This window comes from Thermobia domestica, chromosome 11 (assembly GCF_964235325.1).
Source record: "Thermobia domestica chromosome 11, izTheDome1.hap1.1, whole genome shotgun sequence".
NCBI lineage: Eukaryota > Metazoa > Arthropoda > Insecta > Zygentoma > Lepismatidae > Thermobia > Thermobia domestica.
In genome coordinates this window covers 117,235,522-117,247,883 of record NC_137464.1, presented here as the reverse complement: position 1 = coordinate 117,247,883, position 12,362 = coordinate 117,235,522, and the positions used below count along the sequence as shown (strand labels likewise).

General features: G+C 39.7%; 1 protein-coding gene across 1 annotated transcript; it reads right to left on the bottom strand.

Annotated features, from left to right (window-relative positions):
• Window positions 1–666: 666 nt before the first annotated feature.
• Window positions 667–7,159, bottom strand: LOC145665243 (histone-lysine N-methyltransferase SETMAR-like). Its single transcript, XM_081732535.1, has 2 exons — window positions 7,030–7,159; window positions 667–1,190 (listed from the first exon to the last, which is right to left on the bottom strand). Exons 1-2 carry the CDS (start codon window positions 7,157–7,159, stop codon window positions 667–669), a joined length of 654 nt encoding a protein of 217 aa, XP_081588661.1.
• Window positions 7,160–12,362: the final 5,203 nt, after the last annotated feature.

Genomic DNA, 12,362 nt, shown 5'->3' with positions numbered 1-12,362 from the left:
TGTTGGAAGAGCAAGTGACTTCCTTAATAGTGATTCCATTTCACAAAACATAAGTGTGGCGCAGTATGTTTGTAATATACTAGTAAATATTCACAAGAGATTTGAAAGTAGGTTTCTGTTACTTTACAAATATACAAGGTAACCAAACAAGTATTTGCCGTTCTAGACCAGTGATAAACAAAGATCAACACAGTCAACGGTACTTGCTTGAGATTTCAAAGTTATCTCCATCAGCATTCAGCACCTTGTGCCATGGTTCCCGCAGCTGCACAATAACCTGGTAATAAAATTCGGCGGTTGTGCGTGCAAAGAAGTCCGTGAGTGCGTTTCTCAGGTCTCCCTCAGTTGCAAAGGATCTCCCACGGAGGTCGTTGTCGACGGAATGAAATACTTGAAACACCTCGTAATATGTTGGTGCAAGGTCCGGTGAATATGGTGCATGGCACAGTGTTCACAGCCAAGTTGCTGAAGGGTCTTCTGGGTCCTCTTTGCCACATGTAGCTTGACATTGTCATGCAGGAACAGCACACCCTTACGATTCACCAATATTGGCTTCTTCTGCTGCAATGCACAGTGCACCCTTTGCAATTGTTGAAAGTAGAGATCAGGAGTGAAGGTCTAATCAGGTGGAAGGAGGTTGTAATGCACTACTTACCAACAATTCCATTATACAGAGAGCGTAACCTTTCGTAGGTACAGAAGTGGTCTTGAAGTGTGAGAAACAGGTTCACGTGGCGACAACCAATGTCTGCTGCGCTTGACAGTGTTATATAGGATCCACCTTTCATCATCAGTGAGCAAACGATCAAAGATGGATGTGTTCAAGTACCGAATAAACAAGGACAAACAAGTTGTCACTCGTTCCTTGTTGACTGGCGACAATGTGTGGGATACCCACTTGCTTAACTTATATGACTTCCGTATTCCATAAATGTACAGTCTGGCTGTTTCAGCGGAAATATGGAACCTTTCTACAAGTTCATCACACGTTAGACCACTGTCCTCCTCGATGGTAGCTTTCAGGGCCTCATCATCCAACACATGAGTTCGTGTACTGCGAGGTTCATTCGAAAGGCTCGCACCTTCCGAACAAAATTTCTGTAACCAATGCCTAGCGCTGCGTTCTTTGACGGTATGCTCCTCAAATGCCAGATATATGCGGCGACGTGATGCGAAAGCTGACAGACCCACTTTAAAGTCATACAACAAGCACACGCAAATAAGCTGCTTCTATACCTCTATTTCTCTTCTACACTGCACGAGCTATGAATACGGTATCTCCGCAACGTGCCTGTATTACTGAAGGCGTATGGCCAGATTAACGCTAGATAGCTTGGCAGGCTCATGCGTTATTTCGTTTCCACTCTGTGAGCACATGATTAATGGGACGCAAGAACTTTTTTTGTTACCTTGTAAATAGTTCGGTATTGTTCTACTGGAACAATAATTAAACCGAGTTCAAAACGTGGACAAGTAATTGTACACAAAAAATTACCTACTGATTTATCTAACACTCTTAATAAAGATAAAATAAATTGATTCTAAGAAAACTTACATTATACATCCCAAGGAAATCTCTCAAATAAGTTAATAATTTTATTTTTGAACTTTAATTACATTGAATTTTTCTATTACGCCTACCAATTTCTTTTTAGTGCATTATACTGCTGATTGTTTCATTTATATGTTACCTGGCTGCATATTTAGACTCCAAAGAAGTGTGCAGAACCACTAAACAAATTTTTTAAACCATTTTTAAACCAGGGCTGGATCCAGGGGGAGATCGCCCCCCCCAGAAGAGGAAATTTTCTTATTTTATATATAAATAAAACCCATCCAAGAGTTTGGAGCTCTTAAAAGTATCTCTAAGTAGCAGTATTACAACTCACCGCCCTCCCCCGAAGTCCGTCCTGGATCCGCCCCTGTTTTAAACTGCGGCCTGGGGTCCCTGTGAGTTATTTAGAATATATTCAGGGATCAACAAGTCAATCTAAATTTTAGACTTCATTATTAAGAAGTGGAAGAATGATAATAATGTTGTACAATTCCAATAAATCTTTCATTACAATCAAATTGAAGTATTTCAAACTATTTAAACTGTAAATTGCAAGCAATAAGTAGTTAATTTCATGCAGGTGAGAACTGGTTGTTTTATAATTTACTTCCTAGATGGGGTTCATATTGCAAGTACTTTGAATGTAGTTGGTATGCAACATGTATACATGAAAATATGAAGTTTTCCGGGTAGTAAAGGGAACTCTACAAACGTTATGTGCAATCAGAACGCTAAGAAATTTCATTTGAGGTATTTAGGTAGTAATATCAAACTACAGTTCTCATAGCAATATTTATTGTTTGTAAGGAATTAGGAAAAAATGAAATATATTTCAAGTTATACGTCCCACTGTTATGCCATCTAGCTTAAGGAGACAGTGATAATGAGAATGAATGAAATGATGCAATGAAGAAAGTGCGAAGAAATGTGGGTGCTCCAGGGAAACCGAGGCACACAAAGCCCACTTGGCGCGAGGTGGGACCAAACCACGGATCCCATACACAAGATATGAATGCTCTACCACTGAGCCACCACAAGCTGTTAGGAATTAGGAATTATGTGTTTCTGAGCATTCGGCATCTCTGATGTTTAAAGTCCGTCACGTATGAGGGATTACAATCCTCGGCGATCATACTATACGGGGAAATGGGGAAGGAAGAAAGAAAAGGCGAAGAAGGGGAGCGGCTTGAGATCTTCATGTTAGGTACCATCCTGGCATTTGCCTGGTATGAATGAAGAAAACACAGGAGAAACATTACTTAGGATTGTTAGTCTGAAAGGGCTTTTACATCTTTTGGCTGGAAATCGAACGAGGGTTGCTCGCACCAGGGTAGAGCGTAAGCGACTATGCTACACGAAAGGACATATTTATAGTTTGTGATAGTCGTTCGTCTTTCCGTTAGAAAATACAGTTTCAAAATAAATGAACGATTATTTCGATGGTTCAGATTACACTAAAGCTTTAATGTTATTGGTGGATCATTATTGCTTCGGAATACCATATTCGTAACCTTAATATAGAGGCCTACGTATGTGCTGGGACAATTTCAATCTGGACGAAGGATATAATTTATAAGTATGGTTTTGGTGTCCCCATCCCTTCGCTTCTTCTGTATTGAATTGGAGTAATCATATGTAAACTATTGTATTTAGTTTCACGAGAGTATAAAGATAATTTGTAAAATGCATATTAATTATGTTTGAACTCAACCTTAAAAGATATTGCATATTGGTTCCTTTCCTTCTCTACATTATTTACTGTTTATTTCTGACGTTTGCAGAAACTTATTTCTTATATGAATGCCAGGCATCTAAATTTATACTTAATATTTCAAAATGTTGCTATCCACAAAATTTTATTTTTAATTAAGATTTACATATTTGTATCATGCACTTCCTAAAAATGGTTGGTCTTTGATGTGACAAAATCAACCTAAGAAGATTACTTAAAATATTCTTTATTTATTTGTTACGATAAATTATAAAATGAAATGAAATTTTTTAGTTTTACGTCCCATGGTTATGCCGGTTAGGCTAAAGGAGACGGTGATGATGAGAGATGAAGAATGAAATGGTGGAATGAATAAAGTGGGAGGAAACGGGAGAACCCCTAGAAAACCCACGCACACGGTGTTTGTCCACCACAAAGTTCACTTGGCGGGAGCGATAAATTATATATCGTGTGCCAAATAATAGTATTAATATTTGTTGATATAGCTTTACTTATGTTAAGCTAAAAGATATTCCGTTATAATTATATAAGTACATCTTTGTGTGCTTCAACATTTTTGTTCATGTCCTTGGTATCCTTCAATATTTTTGTCCGTTAATTTACTTAACCTTTCTGTGTCAAATTGCTAAAGAATGCGTTAAACTAGATATCTTTTGATTCCATTATCACATTCAATATTTGATTTCAATTTTACTCTAAGTTAAGGATAAATTAACTAGCACTACAGAGAATAGTCAAAATCGGCAATATTTTATGTAATTCTTGGTTTTCTACATATTGATCAGGTGACTTGTAGAGTTGATAACATCCATTCAGACATTAACCCCCTCCCCCTACACACTCGCCCATTGGCACCAAAATAGTATAAATTGTTAATGCATATACATACAAAATTTTCGCTTGTAGAGTAATTCGGGGGTAAGTGACCATAGGGGTGAAGTGAATAGATTTAAGCTTAATGATATGTGGTAACAAAGCATGGTCAGTGTTGACCTTGCAAAGCCCCTGTGTGTGCAGGATTGAGTTTAGGGATGACGAAAAAGGTAGTATACAGAGGAAAGAAGCGAACTATTGAATGCAGCGAGCACGGACAGCAGGGAAGATGAGTACATTTGTAGTTTTTTTGTTACTATTGTAATATGAAACAGTAAGAAACTAGGGCAGTTCTTTCCTGAAGTAATCATATTGTACCCAATACTTCTACAAAAGCATGATGCAACTATTAGGTACGCACGTATAGCTATATACCGAGCGAGTCAAAAGTCCCTTGCCATATGCCAAGTCTGTAACTAATGAAGATATGAAAAAATGGAAACAGAGCATTTTGATTGCCAAGTGTGGGTTGTCAATCTCAAATGGTGGAATTTTCTTAATCGAACCAACCGTTTAAGCTCGACACTGGTATAACACCCAATAATAAAGAAAAATGCAACTTTGCCACGTCAGTGGAGGACAAGATGGAATGAAATAATATGGAGCGTGAAATACCCTGGGCCAAGGAGAATAGAAAGGGGAGAAAATTAAAGAACGAAAGAACAGATCTATTTGCAGGGCCCACGACAGTGGCGTCAGCACCACAGGGGGGGGGGTGTAAGAGAGAGGAGGTATACGAGGAAGACAAACAAATGAAAAATAAGTCTTGTCGTTTTCTGACAGGTTTACTGTGAGAGGCAAGCGTGCGGAATCCAATATCTCAACTGAAGTCGCCTCTTTCTATGGCCGGGTCCTACCCTTTATTTATTGATTAAGGTATGTATGGAAGAAAAGGGCTAAGGGAATGGTTCGGGCCACAAACGCCGAGGTCACAGCGGCCCTTTAGGTAAGATGAGGAATGGGGAAGGTAGCAGCCCTGGGCAGTGTAGAGACGGTAGCATCCCGGCATCCGCCTGGTGGGACTGCGGAAAACGATGGAAAACCGCAGTCGGAATGACTGGATCGTGTCATTTCTTGTGTCCCTGTAATTGCCTATCACTGGTGTTTGCTTATGTATATACAGATGGTGATCAGAAAAATGGAAACACCTGAACGAAATTGCAACTTACCAGATGTCGGGCCACCTTTCGTCTTCAGAACAGCCTTGATGCGACGTGGGATGGAGGCATAGAAGTCGTGAATGGTAACAAGTGGAATTTTACACTATTCCTCGTGTAGGGCATCGGCCAGTTCTGTGAGAGAGGACGGAGGTGGAAATCGTCGCCGGAGTCGTGTTTCCAAGACGGACCACAGATGTTCAATTCTGTTGAGATCTGGGGATTGGGCGGGCCAGGGGAGATGTTGAACTTCATCCCGATGTTCCTCAAACCACGCTGCAACAAAGCCAGCTGTATGAATTTGTGCATTATCATCCTGGAAGATGGCGTCATTGTCCGGGAACAACATCCGGGCCATAGGATGCAAGTGGTCTACTAAAATTGCGACATAATCGTTGGCAGTGATTCGTCCGCTAAGTGTGACCACAGGACCCAATGAAAACCATGATATTGTGGCCCACAGCATCAACGAGCCGCCGCCATGTTTCACAGTTGGGCGGAGACACTGCAGATCATAAGCTTCTTTGGGCGTTCTCCACACATAAACACGGCCCGTGGTTGGGAATAGGGTGAAGGATAACTCATCCGACCATATCACACGTTTCCAGTCCTCAACGGTCCAAGTTGCATGCTCGCGGCACCATTTGCGGCGTGCGAAAGAGTTATGGTCCCTGATGAGCGGTTTGGCCCGTGTAACACGACCCCGTAAGTTCATGTCATGTAATTCGCGGCGGACTGTGATTGTCGAAACAGGGTGGGGGAGATGCTGATTGAGTTCCTCCGTCACTTGCTCCGCAGTGGCACGACGGTTCTGCGTGACAATGCGCTTTAATACCCGGCGTGACCTGTCACTCATGATTTTCTTCCGCCCACTGTTCCGCTTCCCCGATGTGGTTTTCCCGTGTGTTGTGTAGGCCGTCATCACCTTCGACACTGTCCCACGCGACGCACCTAACACAGTAGCCACTACCGTCACACTCACTCCACATAACCGCGCACCAACAATTTGCCCTCTTTGAAAATATGAGAGGTCTCCCATTTTACACTACCTCCGTCTGCCGCAGCCACTGGACACTGCTGTTCCACTGCGCCTGACGTAGTATGGAGACCGACCTAACAGACCACCACCAGCGGTCCGGCGCTGGGTGCGCCACGACAACACTGCCAACCTATACATCTGACGTGTTGCCAACTAGAGGTGTTTCCATTTTTCTGATCACCATCTGTATTACTCTTCCATGTGGTTATTATTATTATTATTATTATTATTATTATTATTAGTAGTAGTAGTAGTAGTAGTAGTTGTTGTTGTTGTTGTTGTTGTAGCAGTAGTAGTAGTAGTAATAGTAGTAGTAGTAGTAGTAGTAGTAGTAGTAGTAGTAGTAGTAGTAGTAGTAGTAGTAGTTCTTGTTGTTGTTGTTGTATGATTATGTAAATTGTGATTTGGGTCTAGCCATTGGTTAATGCGTTGCTGCTATTGACTCTACACACTAAGCTCTGTCAGAGCAGTACATAGGTGTTGTTTACTCAAGAAGAAACAACGGGTCAACAAATCCAGTGAACTGGTGGTCTGTGATACACTTGAACAAAGTTGGCAAGGTCGCAACCTGTACGTAGACAGATCATTTGTCCGAATGAATTTGATCGTTATCACCAGAGTGCTCCTTCAAGCAGCTGGAATAAGTCAACGGAAAGCAGCAGCAGAGTATCACAGGCGTCATCCAAATCAGTAGCACCGTTCCACCAACTCAATTCGCTACTCTTGGCACGCTTTAAAGCCACAGGTAGAGTGACGGACAGGTCCCATAATGGACGATCACGAACTGCAACATTCTGCGACATGAATATTGATGTGCTTTCAAGGGTCAGTTAATCCTGAAAGACCAACACGGAAGATTGCACAATAGGCTTCCATATCTCAGAAGTCGGCCTCCAGAATTTTATCACGTGAACTGTATCAACCTTACAAGATGCATTTGGTACAAGCGTTGCATGAGGATAACACAGACAGGCGAATAGAGTTCTGCGAGTGGTTTCGTCGGACACGAACACAACATCCTCTGCTAGAGACTGACATTCTATTCAGTGATGAGGTTACTTTATACCTCAACGGCACAATCAACAGACACAACGCTGTATAATGGTCTCGCGAGAACCCCCACGTAGTTGTTGAAGCGCACAATCAAGCCAATCCGCGAGTGAATGTGTAGTGTGGAATACACGGCAACGTCATATTAGGGCCCGTGCTTTTTCCCGATAGGTTAACATCAGACCAGTATCTACATCATCTGCACACTACATTACAGCAGTATCTGGATGAAATGCCTTTGGTATCGCAGCGTGTATTTTATTTCCAGCAGAATGGAGCACCGCTACATTACGGCCGCACAGTGCGACTCTGGCTCAATGAGTTGCTTCCTGGCCGATGGATTGGTCAAAGGGGTCCCTTGGAATGGCCGCCCAGATTACCTGACCTCACACCATTAGACTTTTACTTGTGGGAATATCTAAAGTCCGTTGTGTATCGGAATAGACCCAGAACCGTGGAACAGCTGCAGGAGAATATTCGGAACGTGTGTAGAACAACACCCCAAACATTCCGGCGTGTGCGTAGTAGTGTGCGACACCATATCCGTTTGTGCCACCAGATTGTGCCGCCATATCCGTTTGTGCCGCCAATTAGAGCACCTATTGGCATAGTGCCCAGGACTGTTGCGTCTGGAAACAAGTGCAGTGCCTGCGTGAGGTATGTACATTTCTTCTCACTAGAATGTACAGTAAACCTGTCAGAAAATGACATGACTTATTTTCATTTGTTTGTCTTCCTCGTATACCTCCTCTCTCCTAACCCTTCCCCCCCTGTGGTGCTGACGCCACTGTCGTGGGCCCTGCAAACAGGTCTGCTCCTTTGTTCTTTAATTTACTCCCCTTTCTATTCTCCTTGGCCCAGGGTATTTTACGCTCCAGATTATTTCATTCCATCTTGTCCTCCACTGACGTGGCAACGTTGCAATTTTCTTTATTATTGAGTGCTATACCAGTATCGAGCTTAAACGATTGGCCCGATTAGGAAAATTCCACCATTTTAGATTGACAACCCACACTTGGCAATCAAAATGCTCTCTTATCATTGTTGCATATTTTCAATAGTTAGGGTTACCACTTTTAATCTGGAGAAATCCTGGACATATCGAAAATAAAAGTCAAGTTATAAGATAGACATGCAAAACTACTCGTAATGCATCCCTTTTACATAGCCACACGCAAGGGTAGACTCTATTAAAAACATTTTTTTTTTTAATTTCTTATTAGCGTAACAAGGTAAAGAGAATAAGTGAGAAATTGTACTTTTAAAGAGAGTAGTCCTGAGTTGCATTACAAAAACAAAAAATAAAAAAATAAAAATTTTATTTTCAGGAGAGCAACTATTTTTTTCTTGAAAATAAGTAATTTTCTTTACTTATTCCCTTTTAGCGTGCGACCTTAGATTTGCTCTCTTTAAAAGTATATTTTTTTTAAGTATTCTCTTTTACTTTGTGACTAGAGTTTATCAAAATTAAATATGTACATAGGATGAAAATTCAGTTACGTTAGACATACACATTGTATGAAACAATACTAAAATGCTTACCAATTATCTACAAATATGATCTCAAAGCTCATTTAGAACTTATAAAGTTAACTACCATTTAAGTTTACCTATACTTGAATGAATACATTGTGTTATAATTCGCAGTTTCAAGAAGTAAATGTTTTGTTATAAAATTCTGAGCTGTTCTGAGAAAAAATAACTTTACACTGTATCTCTGCTTTTAATACACTGACATCTAGGCGGTTGCAACTATCGGACCAAATATTTCCCATAAGAGAAAATACACGTTCGGTAAAAGGATTATTTACTGGAATACATGATCAAAATTGAACCAACTTGTACAGGTTTGGCAGATTTTCATTTCCACATTTCTGAAACAAGAGATTCCACTTCCCTTCACATGGACTATTTTTCCCCTGGAGATGGTACTGTATCAGCGAGACCTTTCTTAACCGAAACAAATTCAGCGCATCCACATTTACCTGTTCGGTTAAATTTAACTTAGTCACTGTTTCCTCAAAATGTGACCACTCCAGCATAGTTGTTAACTTAAATCTGCTAAAGCAATAGAAAGAATTTACATCACTAAAATCAAACCACTGCTGCAAGTAGTCGATAGCGCGTTGATGGAATTCATTAAATTACTCTTCAAATTATTCTTTTCTTTAGGTAGAAGCTCACTGAAACACAGGTTAACCTTAAAACCATAAAATTCATCGTGCAATCTTTGCTTAAATTCATTTAACAAACCTTCCATGATTTCAAACAACTCAGGCGAAGAACAGTTGCTTTCTTCAAGGAACAGGATTCTGCTATGGAAAATGCCCAGAACATTGTGGTAGAAATACAGGTATGCTTCTTCTGAGTTACTGAATTATCACTTTCGAAGGCACTGGAAACAAATTTCCAAATTGGCGGATCACATTCTTCTTTGCCCAAAAGAACACACAATATTTAATGGCGGGCCATTTTTCCAACAGACGAGTCAGAGCAGTATAAAGACAAAGCAACTTGGTTGGTATATGACGCAAAATATTTTGCCATTCTAACTCAACAAACTCAGAGAATTCCTTAACTTAGACACTTTTTTTTCTGAAATTGAGAATTCGTTATATATTTTAATTAGAAGTGATCCATGACACCAAGAACTTTGCCGGCTTGTTTAGCTACATTGTGTAAAACATGGTAATTGCAGTTTGCAGCGATCAAGTTAGGATTGTTTTTCTTTAAGTTTTGGTAAACGTATCGGTGTTTCCCATATTTACCAGCTGCTTGTCTGCCGTGTATCCAGTTACATTTCTGATATCCAAATTGTTGCTTTTTAAAATAGTTCTTATGCTATCTGCTATTGCATCGGAAGCTTCATAGCTGTCTTCGTAAAAATCCAGAAATCGGGTACAAATTCCATCCTTAGAATAAAATTATATGCAAAGAGGGAAAAACTTTTGATTCTTTGTTAGATGCATCACTTGAAATTGAAAAATAGGACTTGCCCAATTTTTTACGAGTGATTTCCATCGACTGAGGCGCTAAAACATTGTAAACTATACTCTCACATTTTGTTCGACCACAAGACAATTTACTAAATTTTTTTGAATCTTGGAAGTACTGTATTTCCGAGCAAGTTTAAAGTTACAGTCCATTGAGAGATAAGTGATGGTGCTGAGTATGATGAAATACTTTGGCAACTTCAGCTGCAATCACTGCTTTCTTCAGTGCTTTTCTTCTGTACAAAGAAATTAGTTAACTCTTTACTTTCTGTCTCACTCTGTTCCTTTATTTTATAATTCTCGGAAAATTCATACACTTTCACTGCTTTCAGACCATTCCATTTGATCAGAAAATGCATTTAAACATATCTTACACTTTGCATTTTCACGATTCTCTCCAAGAACACACCCAAGTATTTGAGTTTCCCATTCTTCATTATAAGAACACATCCTTTTTCTTTTTACAGATGAAGTGCAAGGACTGTCATTCTCAAAACCGACACCTTCACTCTCAAAAAATCGTTTAAGTTTCGAAATTTAACACAATTTTCATCGTACTTTACACAAGCTAACGAACACCTGAACAAACTATTCATCTCAGGCTGAGTCGATCCATTTCAGACTGAGTCGATCAACCTCACTAATATGCAAGTCACTTCAAACGTTACATGTATAACTATATTTTCTTACAATTATAGATTTCTTTTAAGAGCTTAATACTGAACGTCATTTCGTTTTTTAAAAAAAGATTCCGTGTATAGAAAAATAATGACAAAAATTGACGCTTCACTGTTTCTGTCAATTACAATCAATAGCAGAAAGTAGGTTTTGATGTGGCACAAAATGGAAAGAAAATGACCTATTTTGAGCTTGCATAAGTGGTGCTAACCACATAATAAACCTCTGAATAAAGTAGAAATAGTTCATTAATTGAAAAAAAAAGAAGCTAGCGGTATTTTAAATTTCTGAAGCAGGAAATTAATGAATAAGAATTAGGAAAATATTCGGTAGTGCTTGTTTGAACCACTACGTCTTGCGTATTGTAATACAGATATGAAATGTTGACATTTGGCGTCCGGAGTAGATGTTGCTCCGGACTCCGGACGAATTCTTTAATTCCCGGAATGTCCGGGTCAAACCCGGACGGGTGGTAACCTTATCAATAGTTGCCGAGTTGGTCTATAGCAAGGGACTTTTGACTCGCTCGGTATGTGTCTCAATATATTGTAAACAAAAAGCTACAAAACATGTTTTGAAAAACAAACGACGAGGTGGGGTGAAATGACTATGATATTTTGGGGCGATGTGAATAGTCCTGTTAATCATTCCATATTATGTGTATGTATGCCCTCTGAATATTGACACATACCGAACACTGCCCACGGAACATTTTTTCTGAAAGAAACACTGCTCCAAACCACAGTCTCATATAGGAGAAACCTGGGTTCAAAACCTATAGGAAACCCAAATATTGTACTCTTTCTTGTAAGGTTAGGCAACTCAATACCCCTGAGACGATACTTTGGAAACGATCTCGGGTTAGTATGTATATTTGCTTCTTAAACATTTCTACAATAACTTATGTACCTGTACATCATGTAGGTGTTCTTCGTTAGCTGTATACTCATCATTTAGCAGTTTATATCTTGTTATTTGCATTGTATCAAGACACTTCTTCTCACCACTTCACTCCATATGTATATTCACTTCACCCCCATGTGTGAGGTGAAGTGAATAATTTCCCTTGTAAGATTTATTTCTTTCCGTGTACGTTACTTCAGACACGATATGAAATACTTGTTTTCGAGAAGGCAGATCTATCCTATTCATATACAATTGTCAATCAACCGTGCTACCATTTCTCTGTAAGATTCTTACCATTTTCATGCTTACAAAGGACATCACCCAATTGTCCGGCTTCGATTTTATTTTTTTTTCTGATAGAGGACATGTATTTATTATT